This window comes from Mobula hypostoma, chromosome 9, assembly GCF_963921235.1.
Source record: "Mobula hypostoma chromosome 9, sMobHyp1.1, whole genome shotgun sequence".
NCBI classification, from domain to species: domain Eukaryota; kingdom Metazoa; phylum Chordata; class Chondrichthyes; order Myliobatiformes; family Myliobatidae; genus Mobula; species Mobula hypostoma.
Window position 1 is genome coordinate 61,664,590 of NC_086105.1, and position 20,412 is coordinate 61,685,001.

At 39.0% G+C, this 20,412-nt stretch overlaps 1 protein-coding gene across 2 annotated transcripts in view; it reads left to right on the forward strand.

Moving 5' to 3' along the window:
• LOC134351759 (POC1 centriolar protein homolog B-like) overlaps positions 1 to 20,412 on the forward strand; it is a 118,037-nt gene that overhangs the window by 49,878 nt on the left and 47,747 nt on the right. The window contains exons 7-11 of one of the 2 annotated variants that reach the window (XM_063058385.1): positions 3,238 to 3,371; positions 7,888 to 7,956; positions 13,575 to 13,727; positions 15,882 to 15,968; positions 17,952 to 18,498. In XM_063058385.1, the coding sequence (XP_062914455.1) occupies positions 3,238 to 3,371; positions 7,888 to 7,956; positions 13,575 to 13,727; positions 15,882 to 15,968; positions 17,952 to 18,053 (545 nt within the window). In that variant the 3' untranslated portion in view covers positions 18,054 to 18,498. Of the gene's footprint in view, positions 1 to 3,237; positions 3,372 to 7,887; positions 7,957 to 13,574; positions 13,728 to 15,881; positions 15,969 to 17,951; positions 18,499 to 20,412 lie in introns of those variants that run through there. The other variant, XM_063058384.1, reaches the window with a different exon arrangement.

Below are 20,412 nucleotides of genomic sequence, written 5' to 3' on the forward strand. Positions count from 1 at the left end.
ATGATGCCAGTGTCATTTTTTACACAGTTTTAAGGTCATAAGACCCCACTGCACAGTAAGAACTAAAAGTACTGCAGGTCTATCCCATCAGCATGTTGTTTGTTGATTGAGAAAATGAAGGAACTGGAGTTTGTGCAGATCGTGCTGCTGTCTGCATCAGAGGAGTCAGTGAATGAAAGAATTCTGCAGTTTGACAGTGAGTGATCGTCTTAGTCGCTTTTCTTGTGATCACAAGACCCTGTTGGACATTGTTAATGTGGAATACAGCAAGTTATATTCACTGAATTATTGGTGGATGTTGGGGGAGCTGCGTGGCTTCTATCATAGGGAGGAGTCAGCCTCAAGCCATGGTGTTGCTTGTTTACAGCCACCCAGGAGAGAGGCATCACAGTCAGTGTGCTCCACCGGAGGCAGTGTGGCCCAGCGCCCAAGCTGGAGTTGGTGCTGCCCCCTCTGTTTGCTTGGCAGAAGATGAGCTGTATTGTGTTCAGCTGCAGACTGTTGCAACATTGAGACTCAGGTCTTGGACTATATAATTTTTTCGTGTGTGATTGTATTTTATTGATACCTTATACGTGCTTTGTACTGTGTGTGAGACTGTTGGTACTATGTTTTGCATCTTGGCCCGGGAGTAATGCTATTTCGTTTGGCTGTATTCATGTATGGTTGAGTGACAAGTAAACTTGAACTTGAATAAATAATGTATACTGGACGGTCAGAGGGTATTCAAAAGTTTCACAGCCTGGGGAAGAAGCAGTTACGCAGTCCAACAGCCCTTGTTCTTATAATGGGGTACTTTTTGCCTGACAGTAGGAGGTCAAAGAGATTGCAGAACAGATGGGAGGGGTCCTTGACAGTTGTAAGGGCTCTGCGAATGCAGTGCCTCTGGTATATGTCCTGGATGGAGGGGGAGAAACCCTGATGATTCTCTTAGCGGACCACACAGTTGCAGGGTCTTGGCAGTCAGGTACCATGCAGTTCAAATACCTGTATTGCTCTAAATCAGGGCTTCCCTACCTTTTTTTATGCCATGGGCCAATACCATTAAGCAAGAGGTCTGTTGACCCCAAGTTGGGAACCACTGCTCTAGATGAACTTGACAATTTCTTCTCCAAGTACTTGACCTGGGGTCGGCTTCTGTGATGCTTATTCTGCAGAGCTGCTGTTTCTGATCATCTTGTGAAGCACTATTTTATACATTTCTCTGCATGCCTCCTAGATATTGATTTGTTTTTTTAGCCACTGGTATGTCTATAAGTCCATTACTTATATGAATTTGTTTCTTTTAATTCCAACTTATGAAATCATGTTAGCCATCTAGTTTGCAATTGTCAAAATGTCTGTTCATTATTTTACAATTTAACAGACATTCCCTGGTACACAGTGTGTCAAGGTTGGTGGCATGTTCTCAGGGCTGCTCACGCAATCCTACTTCATGTTTCCAGTTGTTCTACTTCTGATTGTCTGCACATACACGCCAGAAGCCAATAATAGCCACTGGGATTTCATCACATGCTTAAGGCCCAACAACTGACCAGTTTAGAGCAGCTTGATGTCCATGATACTGCTGTTTATGGAAAGAAATGTTTGACAAGGACTCTTAAGAACTTAAAATTGTGCTGCTACTCACTGGCCAAATAACTACTACTTTTTACTGTTTGTGTGAGTGTTTATGTGGACTGGGTAATCTGAGAGGGAGCTAGGAAGGAACCTGGCAAAAGTAATGAGAAAGAAACTCAACGGTGAGGAACTCAGCAGGTCAGGCAGCATCTATGGAAGGGAATAAAGAATCATCGTTTTTTGCCCAAAATATCAACTCTCCATTCCTTTCCATAGATGCTGCCTGATCTGCTGAGTTCCTCCAGCTTTTTGTTTGTATTACTCTGGATTTCCAGCATCTGCAGAAAACCTTGTGTAACTGAATGGTGAGGTTAGAAATGGAATAGACAGATGGAAGAAATGAGTGAGAGAATAGAAAACAGATTATGATCATTGTTTCAGGAAAATAGCTGCCAAGCATGTCAGATCACATTGGGCTAATTTGCAACATGTTGCAGTTGAGGGAGAGGGAGAAGTGGAGAGTCCGTCATCGTGCCCGACACCGGCCTCCTCGGCCTGAGTCGATGTAGTAGTAGTACTTTCTAGTGTAGGTGAAGGTACTATATTGGAAATGGATCATTCTGTCAATAATACTTGGCTGTTGGGCATTAAAATACCAAACCTGCTCTATTATATGGGGATGTCAAAGGTAATTTTTTTTTACGCAATATGGTGGGTTGCTAGTAGTGTTAGTAGAGGCAGATAAATTAGGGGCCTTTAAGAAACTCTTAGATAGGCACATGGATGATGGGAAAATGGAGGGCTGTGTAGGGGAGAAGGGTTAGATTGAACTTGGAGTAGATTTAAAAAGTTAGCACAGTATTGTAGATCAAAGGGCCTGTACTGTACTATGCTGTGATGTTCTGTGTTCTATACTGAGAAATAATAAATAATGTCAGAAATTCCAAAGGAAATCATCATCATCATTATCATGTGCCATGCCGTATAATGTAAGCGATCATGGTCTTGACCATGATTTTTCTTTGCAAAGTTTTTCTACAGAAGTGTTTTGCCATCTTCTGGGCAGTGTCTTTACAAGACAGGTGACCCCAACCATTATCAATACTCTTCAGAGATTGTCTGCCTGGTGTCAGTGATTGCATAACCAGGACCGGCTGCTGATACAACCATCCACCACCTGCTCCCGTGGCTTCATGTGACCCTGATCGAGGGGGACTAAGCAGGTGCTACACCTTGCTCAAAGGTGATCTGCAGGCTAGCAGAAGGAATGAGTGCCTTACACCTCCTTTGGTAGAGACGCAACTGCACCCCACCAAAGGAAATACAAATTTAAAAAACCAATTTCATCATTAAGTAGTAAGCCAAGCAAAAACTAAGTGGCCATTCTTTTTTATTTTGTGATAAAGAATAATTAATAAATCATGAATTGTATGTTTAAAGATTTTATCAAATTGCTATAATTTACAAATGTATTTAACAATGTGGCAAGAAGTGTGTTATTGGATACTTAGCATCAAACGAGGAACCTGGTTGCACCAGTATGCTTAAGATATCAGGTTATTGAGGACCAGGTGTATTGGAAAATAGTTTTTTGCTGTTAACTGATATTCAGAAAGATCACAAAATGATTTATTTTGCATCATGTTAAATTATACTGACCTCCTGTCTTCTAAACAGTCCACAGTGCTTCAGTGAACTGCTTATCTTTCCATCCTTCCGGCAACTACCTTATTACTGCATCTAGTGACTGTACTCTCAAGATAATGGATTTGTTGGAAGGACGATTATTTTATACCCTCCATGGACACCAGGTGAAAATAAAGATGCATTTAAAAGCATAACATTTTAGATGGCCTATTATTATTCTTTCCTTCTGATGTAATGCGTTACTTATTTAGTTTTAAATTAGCATTGATGTTAACAGTTAAATCAAACTCAATCATACATTGTATGAGGGCAGCAAAATAGCATAGTAGCTAGCACCAGCTGTGAAGCAATGATGGTTCAATTCCCACTGCTGACTTATAAGGCTTCTGTACATTCTCCGCTTGACCGTGTAGGTTTCCTCTGGGTGCTCCACTTCCAAAGGCATGTAGGTTAGGATTAGTAAGGCATGGTCATGCTGTGTTGGCGCCTGAAGCAAAGTGACATTTGCAAGCTACCCCCAACACATCCTCGGTTGTGTAGTGGTTAGTGCTGTCAGTTTACAGTGCTAGCAATCACAGATCAATATTCAATTCCCACTGCCGTCAGTAAGGAGTTTGTATGTTCTCCCCATGACTGCATGGGTTTCCTCTGGGTACTCCAATTTTGGCCTACATTACAAAGACATGCTGAATAGGATTTGTGAGTTGTGCACATGCTACGTTGGTGCTGGAAGTGTGGCAACATTTGCAGGCTGCCCCCAGCACAATCCTCTGACAGTGTTAGTCTTTGACACAAAACAATGCATTTTACTATGTTTCAATGTATATGTGACAAATAAAGCTAATCCTTACTCATCTGAGAGGTTTGCTATATGGTAGAAAATATGTACAAGATTTGTAAGAAGTACAAATGTGAAAATGATTCTGCATCTCAAAGAACATTTAGTGTGGAGGGCCAGTAAATTGTTATGTGTGGTTCCTCCTGGTATATTCATGCGTAATAAATAATACCATATGCACCGAAACAGAAGAAAACAAGTAGATCACACGTGGGAGACACCTAAAAGGCTCAGTCAGTGGTCCTCAGGAGTTGAGACAAGAACGTGGAGATCCAGTATTGTGACATCAGTGTTTTCATCGTGGGATTGGATGAAAATCAGCCAGATTGGGGTTTGAGTGCCGTGAAGGTATAAAGGGTGCATTGGGAGAAAGCAGATGATCCAAGTGTAAGGGTACACCAGCAAACCAAATCATTGTAAGGAAAAATAAAGTGCACGGGGTTCATAACAAGACAGATAAATTGATTAGCATAAATGAGTACGATCTGAAAGTCATTACAGAAGAGTTGGTTGCAAGTTGACCCAGGTGAAGTACTGAATATTCAGAATATGTGATAATTTTATTTATTTTTTATTTAGAGATTCAGCCTGGTAAACAGATCCTTCCGGCCCAACAAGCCCCGATTATCCGGATGCATCTGAGTGACCAATTAACCTACTAACCCATATGTCTTTAGAACGTGGGAAGAAACCAGAGTACCCTGCAGAAATCCACATGGTCATGGGGAAGAACATACAACTGGTTAAAGGCAGCGGCAGGAATTGAATCCAGGTCACTGGTACTGTAAAGCATTACATTGAGAGAGATGGGTTGATATAAAACCTCCAAGAGGACCACAGCCTTGTAGGGTTTGGAGGCTTGCGTGCCTCAATGACCCAGAGAGCTATACTGGCTACAGTCAGGGCCTTGTGGCTTGGCTGTTGGTAGGGTCACCCATGCCAAACAGGTCAAAGATCAGAAGCCAGACTAAGGAGTGATCCACTGGTCCTCCAGGTTCAGGGTTTCAACTCGGGGCTAATAACCCTGATTAGTCAAAAAAAATTGTTAAGGAAACCACAATGAGGAATCCTTCTATATCTGTGCAACGGTACAGACAGACAGAGACAAAGGACCTTCATTGCTGCCCTACACGCCAGGGTTGTAACGGGCAGAAAGTAAATAAATTGATATGAAAAGGAATTGAAGTACTTCTGTTAATAATGGATGAAAAATTACATTGGCTTAAAATGTTGAGTCAGTTTGGGTAGAGATAAATATTAAGGACAAGAAGTCTGATTAGGCCTTCAAAGAATGGTTAGGTCGTGTTGTGTAAGAGAGGTTCTGCAGTAATTATGAGTGATGTTAGTTATGATATACACTCAGTGGCCACTTGGAATTACACCTTGGAACCGGGTATGGTCTGCTGCTGTGGCCTATCCACTTCAAGGTTCATTATGCTATGTATTCAGAGATGCTCTTTTCTACATAGCACTGTTATAACACATGGTTATCTGAGTTACTGTCGCCTTCTTGACAGCTTGAATGTCTGGCCATTCTCCTCTGATCTCTCTTATTAACAAGGTGTTTTTGCTCACAGAAGTGCCATTCACTGGATTTTTTTTTGTTTTCTGCACCATTCTCTGTAAATTCAGACTGTTGTACATGGAAAATCCCAGGAGATCAGTTTCTGAGATATTCAAACCACCCTGTCTGACATTAACAGTCATTCCATGGTCAATGTCACTTAGATTACATTGCTTCCCCCATCTGTATGTTTGGTCTGAAATACAACTGAACCTCTTGACCTGCATGCTTTTATGCATTGAGTTACTGCTAAATGTTTGGCTGATTAGATATTTGCATTTATGTACAGGTATACCTAATAAAGTAGCCACTGAGTATAGATTGAACAAATCAGTCCATTTGGGGTGATTTCTCAGGCCATTGTGTTGAGGGGCTAATCACAGTGTATTCAGTTTCAATGAAAATCAAAACTCTGCAGATGCTGCAATCTACAATTAAAACAGAAACTGTTGGAAATTCTTAGCAGATCAGACAGCATCTGTGAAGAGCAAAGCAGAGTTATTGCTTAAGCTGAAAGCCCATTCATCGGTCTGGGAAAGAGAGAAAATAATTCGGTTTTAAATTGCAGAGAATTTAAGATCAGAATGGATGGGACAAGGGCAATCTTTGGTAAGATGAGGTGAAGCTTTTCATAGGGAAAAAAGAGCTGTTGAAGAAATATCTGAACATTAATCTTCAGATAACTTTATCATTATCTCATCCATACAGCAACTCTGGACCTTACCTTAGAGTCAACAAAAACTGTCCCTTCAGCCCAGTTTCTCCATGCTGATGAATATGTTTATCTGAGTTAGACCCATTTGCCTGCATTGAGTCCATATTCTTCTCTGCCAGTTTTTATCCATGTACTTATCAGAGTTGGAGGAGGAGTATCTGCACAAGGGAAATTATAGATCTTCGGAAGTTGCTAGTCCAGAAATCCATTGAGATGGAGTCATCAAAAATATCTGGACAGAACACAAGACCTACTTAAACTAAAATCGATTCGCGAGATATGAGGAGAGCATGAGAAAGTTGATTGGATCAGCCGATATTAGGATCAAGGCTAGAGCAGGTTTGAGAAGCTGCTAGCTTACTTCTACTCCTGATTCTTATTAGGGTCTGAAGTCTCTAGACCTCTGCAGGGTGAAATTCAGAAAGGTTGTATTGGGAGGCAGTTAAGAAACTTAATGGTTGACTTGTCTGTAGGAGTGTCCATGACTACAGATTGGGTCAGACACCTGCAGGCCCTTACTACTTGACATAAATTTAAATTCATTTTGCATCATTTGTACAGAGTCCAGGAACAAATTTTTTGTGACCTACATCATTCCCAAAAATTCTTATGACCTGCATAATAAGCAAGACTTTGTCATATTTAGCATTCCGATTTTTCATTGCACAAAAAGGCTGGTGAAAGATATTGAAACTTGAAACTGTATGTTGGTGCAAATGGTGTATAATCAAGACAAATCTGCGATGCTGCATTTTGGGAGTACCAGTGAGGTTAAGACGTATTCCATGAATGGTAGTGAGTTACTGAAGAACTGCTGGACCTTTATAGTAGAGGTTCATAGTTCCTTGATTGTGGTAGATAATGTGGTTAGGAAGGCATATGACATACCTCTAGGGAAGTGGTGCTTTATAAAGCCTTGATCAGATCTCAACTGGACTACTGCAATAAACTTTTCTCCATATCAGGGGTAAATAAAAAAAAGAGTACCTCGATTTAGAGTAACTGGTAAGAGATTTACAGGGGTTATGAGGGAGAGCTACCTTCATCTAGAGAATGGTAAATACCTCGAATGCACTGCTTGAGAGTGGGTGCAGCTAGGTCACTGATAGTATTTAAGAAGTTACAGCCTCTCGATGAACAGTTAAGCATAACACTTGAATCTCCTAACCATCTAGGCACTAGACTAAGCATGAGAGATAGAATTATTAAACAAATGAGCCCAGTGGTTAGCATGGAGGAGTTAGGTTGAATGTTTTCATGCTGTATGACTAGGTTGTGCTGCATGAAGTCATTTCTAGGCTGTAACTTGTTCTCTGTAGACAGGAATCTCAGAGATGGAAAACAATTCTATGGCTTACTCTTCAGTCCAGGTGTGCGTCAATGGGACTAAGCAGAATAACAGTTTGGCACTGACTGGATGAGCTGAAGGGCCTATTTCTGCACTGATTCCATCTAAATCATAAAACTGTTTTGAGTGTATATTCATATAATGATTGTGCAAAAAATGTAGACTTGTTTTCAAATAGTGCTTGCATCCTAATAAGTAATGTTATTTATTTGCAGGGTCCTGTAATGGCAGTAACATTTTCTAGGCAAGGTGAATATTTTGCTTCTGGTGGAAGTGATTCACAGGTTTGACACTTTGTTTCTTGTAAATACTGATTAGCCTTAAATGTCTGATATATGCTTATACAAGTTGTCTTTACTTCCTTTTGTGCACTTTAATAATATTTTATGAGCCTTTTTCCTAATCAGGTGACGCTGATATTTCTTCCCATCCACTAAACCTGCTGATGGGAAAATCAAAGGTTATGAACTAGTCAGCAAGTGTGCTTCTCAGCAAGAATGCCTAAGCAGGCAATTCACTCCTGACCATCAGCATTCATGAAGACTGTTCGTAACAAGCAGTCATCCTTTTAAAAAAAAAACTTGCAGGTTTGGTTACAGTGTTTTAAAACATTGTATGCTAGGTTCCATTGTTGCAGCCTCTAGTTTGACTTCCTAAACTCCCTTTTCTGCTTTATCATTCTGCTTAACCACCCACCTCTCTCTTAGCTGTTAATGTCATTTATTCCACACAGTGTGTAGACAGCTGGATTCCATGTACCTTGTAAATTCCAGCATGGATCTTGGTTCTTGGATCCCACCCACCCAGTTTCTTTTCATTGATGATAAGTAGTAAAGTTTCAAGCTTGATTTGTGACCCTAGTTGTTTCTAGCTGTCCACTTAGGATATACGTAGGTTCTCTTCTTCTTCCCTTGCTTCATGTGCATTTACTGTTGTTTTACCATGGTCTTGTAAGACATAGCACCAGAATTCAGCCCATGGAGTCTGCTCTGCCACTCCATCATGACTGATTTAGTATCCCTCTCAACCCCATTCTCCTGCTTTCTCCCCATAACCTTTGATGCCCTTACTAATCAAAGTTTATCAACCTCCACTTTAAACATAATGATAAGGCCTCCACAGCTATCTGTGGCAATAAATTCCTCAGATTCACCACCCTCTGGCTGAAGAAATTGCTCCTCATCCCTGCTCTAAAAGGATGTCATTATATTCTGAGGCTGTGCCCTCTGGTCCTGGACTCCCCTACTATAGAAATCATCCTCTTTACATCTACTCTATCCAGGCCTTTCAATATTCGCTATGTTTCAATGAGATTCTTTCCCCCCACCCCCGCCCAATTCTTCTAAACCACAGCAAGTACAGGGCCAGATCATCAAACGCTCCTTGTGTGCTGAGGTACAGTGAAAAGCTTTGTCATTTCATCACTTCAGTGCATTGAGGTGGTATGAGGGAAAGCAGTAACAGAACGTAGTGTTATAGTTACAGTGAAAGTGCAGGCAGGCAGTGAGGTGCAAGGCCATAATGAGGTAGATTGAGCTCAAGAGTCCATCTTGTCATACTAGGGGATCATTAAATAGTCTTAAAACAGCTGGAGAAAAGCTGTCCTTAATCCTGGTGGTACATGCTTTCAGGCTTTTTTTGTAATCTTCTAGGAGGGGGAAAGAGAGAATGGTGTGGTTGGGTGGGGTCTTTGATTATGTGAGCAGTTCACCAAAGCAGTGAGGTGTAGACTGAGCCCACAGAGAGGAGCCTGGTCTCCATGATGTGCTGAGCTGTACCCACAACTCTCTGCACTTTCTTGGGGTCCTGGGCAGAGCAGTTTCCCTACCAAGCTGTGATGTATCCAGATAGGATACTTTATATGATTCATTTATAAAAATTGGTGAGGAGGCTTGTGCCTCAATCCTATCACCTTAATTTAGCAGCTTCCTGCATTTTTTCCAGAAATGCCTCAAATTTCCTCTCACTAGACCTCCCATTGAAATACCTTTTTGCTGGATTTTCTCAATTCAGTTGACAAATACAATGTTGTCTTTACAACCCTTTACTGACAAATATAATACAAATATCAATTTTTAGTACTTTATAACCTGCTTCCCAAGAACTGAGTTTTTGTTAAATTTGGACACACAGGAAGCTACAGATGCTGGAAACTAAACAGACTCCTGATGTATGAAACATCGACAGTTTCTTTCTGTACTGATGCTGCTTGACTTTGCTAAGTTCTTCCAGAAGATAGTGTGTTGCTCTTTTTTTTAAGCTTGCTAGCTATAACAAAACAAGAGCTATTTTTAAAGAAAAGATGGATGCTGACTATACATACTCCCTTTATATGATTTATTAGCCTTTAGAAACTTGAATCAAACTTTGTCAGTTCTTCCCTTCTTTTTACAGGAGGAATTATTTGGCTCCATCATATTTGTTTGGTCTATAGGGTAAACAGAAGCTTGATGATAGTTCAAACAATGCCAGAATGCAGAGAGACATTATTGCATTTGCCAGTCCCCCAAGAAAGAATTGTGTTAGAACAGATTAGGTCAATTTTGGGATTTCGTTAGGCAGCTGGTGTTAAATGAAAATTTGTTTTTAGCAGTTTCCTTGAGTAAATAGCACCTTCCAACTAAAACATAAGCAGAAATTGCCTTAAACACCAACAATTAAAACCTCACCTCTGAATGTCTTGATGTGCCCAATCTGTCTTTAAGATGAGGCTGTGCAATGAAACTGCTATTTAATTTCTTGCAAGCGTTTTTTTCTGATCTGGTCAGTGTCGGATGAAATTGAGGCATTTGTTGATGTTAATTTATCACTTGGTGAAAATGAGGAAAGGTTAAGCAATGCTCAAAAGAAAAGGAGTAGGAGTGAGAAACATAGACAGCATATTTTACAAAAGAGTACTTAATCTTTTAAATACATTATCCAGTTTTCTGTTTGCATAAGAGTATAAGGGTAAACATCATGGCAGAGTCAAACTGCTGAAACCAACTATCCCCCTACCTGGTTGATTTAGGCTTGTCCCAAATTGAGCATTCAGCAGGTACTTTCTGAATTAGCTTAGCCCCAATATGGTCCTAAACTATAATCATAAAAGGCTGAGAGGGGCTGCACAAGCCCCCGTCAGTTACATTGACAGCCAAGTCAGTTATACATCCCTGGCTTAACAACTATGAAACAACTAGAGTATTGTGGATGGGCAGCACAGTAACATAACAGCACCAATGTTTGGAAGATCGGGATTCAGTTCCTACCACTGCCTGCAGGGAGTTTGTACATTCTCCCTGTGACCATATGGGAGGTTTCCTCCAGGGTGTTCCAGTTTACTCCCACGTTCCAAAGATGAATGGGTTAGGGTTAGTAAGTTGTGGGCATATTATGTTGGCACTAGCAAAGTTATGAACACTTGCGAGCTTATGAACATCATCAGATTATGTTGGTTGTTGACACAGATGATACATACATACATTTCATGTATGTTTTGATGTATGTGACAAACAAAGCTAATCCTTATCTAATCTTTAATCTCTGGACTGAAGAATAAAGTAAAAATAGTTCAAAATAATGTAGACTATCTGACACTTTCCTTCAATTTCACCACCCACAACTCTCACAGTTATTTGTGCCCGTTGCATCGATTGGATTTAACCTTCCCAGATGACACTTGATGAAACCTCAGAGAAGTAGCACAGTAGGACAGTTAGTAGAGCTCTACTTCACAGCTCCAGCAACCCAACAACAAGTATAGGATTTGACTTGCTGCAATGCATCTCCTAAAAAGTATAAACTGGAGTTGTATTATGCCAGTGGCAGAGGGTAATTAATATTAAGTCCCGGTTCCATATTAACAAACTGGACATCACTGCAAAATGACAGGGGTAGTGGTGGAAGCATATATGAGAGTGGCGTGAATATAGAAGGCATTTGGACAGACACGTGAATGTGGAGGAATATGGATCATTTACAGGGAAATGAAATAGTTTCAATTGGTATCATGATTAATAGAGATCTTGGGTCAAGGAGTCTGTCTGTTCCTGTGTTGTTCTGTTCCATGAATCTGTTAAAATGAAGCCTGGAAGATATATATACACAATGAACATTATCTCATTCAATGGCCAGTCAATATGCTGAAATTTGTTTGCTCTGCATGATGCATGGTAGAATGTTATATTTGTTTTCAACCATGCATGCAGATGTTAAATGCATTCTAAAGTATTGATGAAACTCTACCAAGGTGACCTTTTAAAAAAGGTCTCTTAAAGTATGAAGGCATTAGAAGTATCATAACTGTTCAATTATAATGCAGATGTCTCAGGTATTAGAACAGATTTGCCAAGTGAATATTAGAGAGCTATTACATTTAATGTTTTAACTCTCAATCTACTGAACTGGACCCTATAGATTGAGGATATGTGTTACAGCCTTGACATTTAGTGCTAACAATTGATCAAGCAGAAACAATGACAACAGCAACACTTACAACTGAACACATTCTGTTGCTCACTCTCACTAAGATGTCAATGAAACTTTCCAACCCTATCAGCCCTTTACAGAGCATGATAAGGTGCTAGGGAATGTTTGGGAATAATTTGGGGGAAAGTGGTGGGATCAGTAGGAGCACTTTTGCCTCTTGGTTATGATTTCAGATTGTATTTTAGCGACTGAAGCACGACACTTAGACTGACATTTCAGTGCAAATATAGAGAGGAAGACTGAAGTAGTGAGTCATCTTTTGAATAAAAGGTGTGCACTATCTGCACTTCTAGATGAACTTAGAAGATCCCGGGGCTACTGAATAAGAGACAGTGTGCAAGTCAAGTGTAACCAATAGTAGTAAATTGGTTTATTATTATCACATTTACTAAAATACAGTGAAACACTTGTCTTGCACACTGTCCAGACAGATAATTTCATTACAACAGTGCATTGAGGTAGTACAAAGTAAAGCAACACCAGGATGCCCAACGTTCATTATTCACTAATATATGAAATGTGATAATAGTTTAGTTCATGCAGGTTTTGGAACTTTTCAATGGGCCTCATTTCTTACATTGCAGCAATAAGCACACGTCAAAAATTTTTTGTTGAATGTTCAGGGGTTGTAAGAAGTTCCACAGTCTTGAGTTGGAACATTTTCCTAGCCTCATAAGTTTACTGAATTTTTTTTCTCCTCAATTCTCTTAATCATTTCAAAATGTTGCAAAGGTTAGCAAAACTGCTATCTGAATGGGATAGTTGGAGGTGGGGGGGGGGTAGGCAGCTGGGGGAAGGGATCAAAAAACTCAACATGCCAGCTGCCACAGAAGTATGCTGATCCTGCAGCCTTACTTTTGGAAGTGACATCTTCTGTAAATGCATGGCTTGACCAGCAGAGGGCAGGAAATTCCAATGAGTGCAAACTCTTGAAATGCTACTGTATTTAAATTATTTTTGTCTATGAGCCATGGGAAATCTAAGCAAATTAATCTTTTGTTCAGTAAAATAAACAAGCAAAGTATTTGGCCAAGATGTGGGAAAGTTCAAAGATTCACTGAGCACACTAAAATACAAAATTCTGAACTAGAGAGAGTAGATTAATTGAATTACCATGCAAACTTATTTACCCACATGGTTAAGTTTGTAATTAATTTGTGCAAGAATATTATTCAAATATATCTACACTAATTTTGGATGTTATTTCATTTAATCTTTTGTCCTCCTTTGCTGTCAATCAAAACTCAGTTATAGCTATTTGCATGATATCTTAATGTTGTATGAGCCTGTACTCAGCTGCAACCCCTTGATAGAGTAATTTTTTAAATTATGTCCCCTCAACATATTTTCCTCATTTGGTGTTCCGATTAATTTCCTTTTCTTGGATTTTGTTTGTTTTATATTCTGCCAGCAGTTTGTTGTTTTTGTTTTGCAGGTATTGGTGTGGAAGACAAATTTTGATAGTATTCCATACAATGAAGTCTTGAAACATAATATTGTGAGAACAAATCCTGAAGCCCCTCCACACATTACTGATATTCACCCAAGAATTCCTCACCGGCATAATCCCAGATCTCAAACGATACAGGTAATTATATAATATGCTTAGCTGCTGAGATATTTAATCAAATGAATAAATGTGTGTGAAGCTTATTAATGCAAAATATGTTTTTCAAAAACACTGCATCAACAATCACCAATAAAATAATCACTGGTAAATCCAAAAGAGATTGAGAAGGAAATCATTTGTCTGGAAGCACTAAAACAGGTTCCGGATCATGGTGGTTATGTTGCAGGGCCTGTAATCCGGTAACGAGAGCATTAATTGGATGATACTTCACATTTAGTATTGTTAAATTTCTGTCACAACTAAATATTATCCCCCTGTCCAATATATGATAGGAATAGTAGAGGAATATAGATGATTTGAGTTGTGTTTTTTTTAAATTTTTTAAAGCTTCTGTTTTGCTTTAGATTAAATCATACAAACCTTTTTTAAAAATCTGTAAAACATTAAACAGAAGGCAGCTTTTACTGTTATCTATCCTCACGTTTATCCTGACCACTATGTTCCAAACTAATGTCCCCATGAAACACCAGATGCAGAATGTTAGTACAATCCATAGAGAGAAAAGATTAATTAAGACCTGGGAACCTAATCAGAACTGGAATACACACTTAGGAGGTAAAGGAGTGTCTGTAATCTTCTGCTGCTGTAGCCCATCCCCTTCAAGGTTTGATGTGCTGTGCATTCAGTGATGCTCTTCTGCACAGTACTGTTGAATACGTGGTTATTTGAGTTACTGTCGCCTTATTGTCAGCTTGACCAGTCTGGTTATTCTCCTCTGACCTCTCTCATTAACTAGGCATTTTCACTCACAAAATTGCTGCTTACTGGAAGCTTTTTTTCCCACATTTCACACCATTCTCTGTAAACTCTAGACACTTTTGTGCTTGAAAATCCCAGGAGATCAGCAGTTTCCAAAATACTCAAACCACCTTGTCTGGCACCAACAATCATTCCACAGTCAAAGTCACTTAGATCACGTTTCTTCTGCATTTTGATGTTTGGTCTGAACAGCAACTGAACCTCTTGACAGTGGCTACATGCTTTTATGCATTGAGTTTCTGCCACATGATTGGCTAATCAGTTATTTGCATTAACGTACAGGTGTACCTAATAAAGTGGCTACTGAGTGTATTACTAATGAACAGCATTTTAAAAGGATCTATACCCAATGAAAGCTAAAGTCAAAATGATATAAGCATAAGATAATGGGAGACACAGATGATGCAGAATTTGGGCTGGTGGTAATCTTGGATGCTGCATTCAAAAAGTTGTTTCAAAATTAGATCAAATTGGTAGTTTGACCACCAGACCAAGAACTTATAACTCTTTGGCATTTATCTAAACCTTTGTGGCTTGTCTTCTGGCATTCCCCTTTTGCACTTTCTACTGTTACAACATTCTAACCAATGTATCTGGAGGGCTTTGCCTGCTGAATTCCTCCAGCATTTTGTATGTGTTACTCTGGAGGGCTTTCTATCAATAGAAGACATCTTCCTCTGCACTACCTCAGAATTTTTCCATGTCAGCATCTTGTGCATGAGATAATTTGTGGAAATCCAAAGAAACACCCAGAAACTCCCCTTTAAATGGTGCTGGCTAGGCATTAGCATTTTAGAGGGCAGACAAGTCCCTTTGTTGTTCTTAGATGTGAAATGGGTCAGATTTCCATTCTGAAGGACATCAATGAATCAGGTGGATTTTCTGTAATCTAGTAGTCTCCTACTTCTAATAATCTTCATGGTGCTTAACTATTTAAATTTAAAGTCCTCAGCAGCCTTAGTGAAATTTGTCTACATCTCCATATACGAATTCTGTAACAACCACTTTATCACTGCACCTTAACTGCTCATACCCATTAAATATCCTTCAAATATGTTGAAAGGAAAGAGGCTATCCATTGAGTCACTGTAGCAACAAATACCAATTAAGAGCCTATATGTTCATTTGGTTATTCTGAGGCCGTATGTTCAACATATTCAGTAACTTCTGGCATAAGGCAATCAAAGCAATCAATGTACTTGCACTGTGGAATGATGTTTTCTACCTCAAGTACTGCACTTCTTGTTAAAGAAATTATATTTACAAACTTGATTTTGTTCTGTTTATCTGTTTTACATTTCCAAAGAAGCTTTTTTTATAACAGGGCTAATTTTGACATTTTTGACTAAATAGATTAATCCCAGTACCGATGTAGCTGACTTGCAAACATCTGATCCAGTGGTGATGGACGCTGGGAGAGGCTTTGCCCCTGATCCCCGGGTGAGCTTGTTATCTTACGTATTGTATATGTGTGAATTGTTTACTTGAGTGGTGAGGGAATCAAGGTTTAACTCCATTACTTAAGCATTCCATGAGAAAACATACCCTTTTATTGCTTGAGGTCAATGATGCCTAGGTGACTGTACCCAATGGTGAGCCGTTTATCTCAGTTACACAGTGAACAAATTAGAGCTTTCGGGCAGTGCAATAGCATGCAGAATCAGAATTAGGTTTAATATTACTGGCATGTGTCATGAAATTTGTTAATAGCAGCAGTACAACGCATTACATGATAATATAGATGAAAAAAAATCAATTGCAGTAAATATAATTAACAATAGTGCAAAAACAGAAATAATAAAAGAGTGAGGTAGTGTTCAATGTCCATTGAGGAATCAGATGGGAGAGAGGAATAAACTGTCACTGAATCAGTGAGTGTGTGCCTTCCATTTATCTAACACCTTCTTCTTGAGTAGAATACTGCAAGAGATTGTTGGAAGGCTGGATGTGACATTCAGCCTCAAAAGGCAATAGTAGAACAGGCTTGTGGAAAGAGCTGTAATAAAGGGAAGAGAGTGATAGAATTCAAGTGGTTTTATTCAATATGTATCCAGTGTCTTTATTTTTTTTTAAACTTATTAGTGTGGGGTAGAATTGAAGGCTTGGAAATGAAGTGATGAATTCATCTTCAATACATGAAGATCTGTAGATGCTGGAAATCTTGAGCAACACATGAACAAAATACCCAAAAAGCAAATACATATAAAGCTACTCTTTTATCTTTATTCTGGAGGAACCATGGAGGGGAATAAACAGTGAGCATTTCAGGCTGAGACCTTGATGAAGGTTTATTCCCCTCCATAAATGCTGCCTGATTTCTATGTTCCTGGTGACTTCATCTTTTCACCAAATTGGGTCTAACTATTCATAGTTATTATAATTTTCTATTTAAAAATCTGTGAACTTGTTCACATTGTGGAAATAAATCTTCTAGAGACATTTCACTTTTGTCTGTAAAGTCCAAAAATTGAGATTTAGGAGAACTGTCTTATCTAATTTTATCATAAAAATATTGCTTCTGACATCTCAGTAGAAAAAAGATTAAGATCCATAAATTGTAGTGTTTCAAGGATCAAAAGATTACTTTATCTTTGCATGTGCCACCTTAATAAACCAGAAGTCAATTTATGCACTAAAATTTTACAGTATGTTCAGCTCTTCATTACTGAAGTATGCTGCCATTTTATAATAACTAGATTTTACTGTAGCTGTACTTGTAACAAGTACTGCCCAAAATCAACAAATAGAAGTGGTATCATTTCCACATCGGAGTTAAGCTTCCATCAAAGATTAAGTACACAATCAGATAAACCTTCACTCAACCAGATTTTGCAAATCATCATTAACAATGCACATGACAGAAGGGTTGAGATATTCCCCGGTCCTAGAGTTTTCTGAGCTAATTGTGATGGGCTACATTCAGCTGGGCTACTTTGACCCAAACAGAATCTGGCAGTGCATAACCGAGGCAGAAGAAAAAAATCGTCATATTGTGAGCTGGCTAATTAGATCCAAAATGGGCTTGGTAATAGAAGGGTGCAGTAATGAAGAGATGTTTTTCCTATTTTGAGGTTTGTGGCTAGTTGTGTACCGCAAGGATCAGCACTGGGGCCTTTTCTGTTTATGATATGTATATCAATGATTTGGATGTAAATATAAAGGTATGATTGGTAAGTTTATGGATGACATGAAAATTGTTGATGTTATGGATAGTGAGGAAGGTTGTTTAAGACTACAGCAGAAAGAAAGTTAGGCTGACCATTGACATATGGAATTTAATCCTGATAATTGCAAAGCAATATGTTTTGGGAAGTTGGATAGGGTAGGACACATACAATGAATGCTCAGGCACTAAGTCAAAGTAATTTTATTATCAAAGTACATATGTCACCATATACAACCCTAAGATTCTTTTTCTTGCAGGCATACTCAGTAAATCCGAGAACCATTAATAGAATCAATGAAAGACTGCACCCAACAGGACGAGCAACCAATTTTCAAAGAAACAACAATTTGTGCAAATAAAAAAGAAAGGAAGAATAATAAATAAATAATCAATAAATATCGAGACATAAGATATAGATTGTGGGAACAGTTCAGTGATGAGACAAGTGAAATTGAGTGAAGTTATCCCCACTGGTTCAAGAGCCTGATGGTTGAGGGGTAATATCTATTCCTCAAACTGGTGGTGTGAGTCCTGAGGCTTCTGTACCTTCTTCCTGATGGCAGCAGTGAGAGGAGAGCATGACCTGGGTGGTGGGATCCCTGATAATGGATGCTGCTTTCCTGTGACAGCACTCTGTGTAGATATGTTCAGTGATGGGATGGCTTTACCAGTGATGGATTGGCCCGAATCCACATCATGGGTAAAAACCCTCCCAACCATTGACCATGTCTACATGAAATGTTGCTGTAGAAAAGATTCTTCAAAGATGCTTCACCACCTGGGCAATGCTGTTTTCTCACTACCACCATCAGTTAGAAAGTACAAGTGCCTCAGGACTCGCACCACCAGGTTCAAGAACAGTTCTCATCAAATAGGGGATAACTACACTCATTCTACTGGTGTTTTCCTCATTCTGGTGTTTCCACAACCGATGGTCTCACTTGAAGGACTATTTATCTTGTAATTTCATGCTCATTATTTATTGCTGTTTATTTATATTTGCATAGGTTGTTGTCCATTGATCCTGTCTACAGTTACTGTTCTATAGATTTGTTAAGTGTGCACACAGAAAAAGAATCACAGGGTTGTATGTGATGACCTGTATGTACCCTAATAATAAATTTTACTTTGAATCCACTACCTTGGTAGGATTTTCTGTTCAAGGGCACTGGTGTTTCAACCAGTCAGTATACTGTCCATCACACATCTATAGAAGTTTGTCAAAGTTTTAGATGTCATGCTGAATCTTTGCAAACTTCTAAGGAGTTAGAGGCACTGCTGTGCTTTCTTCGTAATTGCACTTGCATGCTGGACCAGGGCAGGTCCTCTGAAAGACTGTTGATGACTAGAGTCCAAGAGGCCCATGTCCATATTTCCTGAAAGTAACAAAACAGGTCAATAAGGTGGTGAAGCTGGCATATGGTATGTTTGCCTTCATAGGTAGGAGCATGGAAGAGTTGGACATCATGTTGCAACAATACAATGTTAGGGCATTCTTAGAGTATCATGATGCGTGTGATTGCATCGAAGATGGTGCTGAGGAGATTTTCCATAATGTTGCATAGATGTCAAGACTTTAATTATGGGGAGATTGGATAGACTGAGCTTGTTTTCTCTGAACGAGGAAAAGTCAAGATTATGAGCTGCACAAATGAGGTAGATAGTCAAAATTGTTTTCCTATGGTAAGGGTATCAAAAATAAAAGGGCTTAGGTTTTAAGTTGAGGCATAGAAGTGTTGAAGGGGACCAGAGAGGTTATTTCCATCTCCCCCATCTCCAACAGAAAGTGGTTGCTATTTGAAAGTGCTGTCAGAGGAGGTGTGGAATCAAATGCAATCACCATGTGACTCTTAGACTGATACTTGTATCGGCAAGGCATAGAAGGATATGGTCCTAATGTAAGCAAAAGGGATGAGTATAGCTGGGAAAGGGGTCAGCATGGACATAATGGGCTGAAAGATCCTTTTCTGTGCTGTATAACTCAGATGAAAGTTTTGTAATTGGATGTTTGACAACTATTTTGTATAATTCTTTCAAACTTTTAATATAAAGTATGAGTTCATTTTTACATTAAACACTTAAGGACTGATTAATCATCATGATTTTTTAAAAATATGGAATATACTTCAGGCTTTAATTAATAAGCGGTAGGTAGAGTCTAGAAATTTGAAACTTGCTTCTTCCCATGAGATTGTGCTAAACAAATTTGTTCGGCTATATTGTAGTTTTGTTCTTGTCCTTTAGATGGTGCTGATAAGTTAGACACCCAACCTTTAATCGTGGTTAGAATTTTCAGCACACCAAATGTCTGTAACCTTGTGCTTTGAAGTTTCCATTGCTTCTTGCTTTACTTAATTTTATGTAGTTTAGATAATACCTTAATCCCTGACAGCTGGTTATTGGAGCAGCAAACAGTATTTGCAGTTTCATTAAATTTACTGTATGTGAGAACAGGGCCTATGGCTTAATATCCTGCTCAATGTTCTGCAAACCTATTTACAGCACTTTGCCATTAAATGAGGTTAATGCTTACACCAAACAATGAAGGAACAAAATATCCAATGATGCTGGAGTTTCAAAAAGAATATACTATCGAACATTTACTGCATCTACCGTATCTGTGTGTACTTGAAGAAATCAGAAGCAAATCAAAAAGAAATGCTATTAATATATTACAAAAATATTGGGCCTAAATATGAAGAAAATTTCCAAAATGTA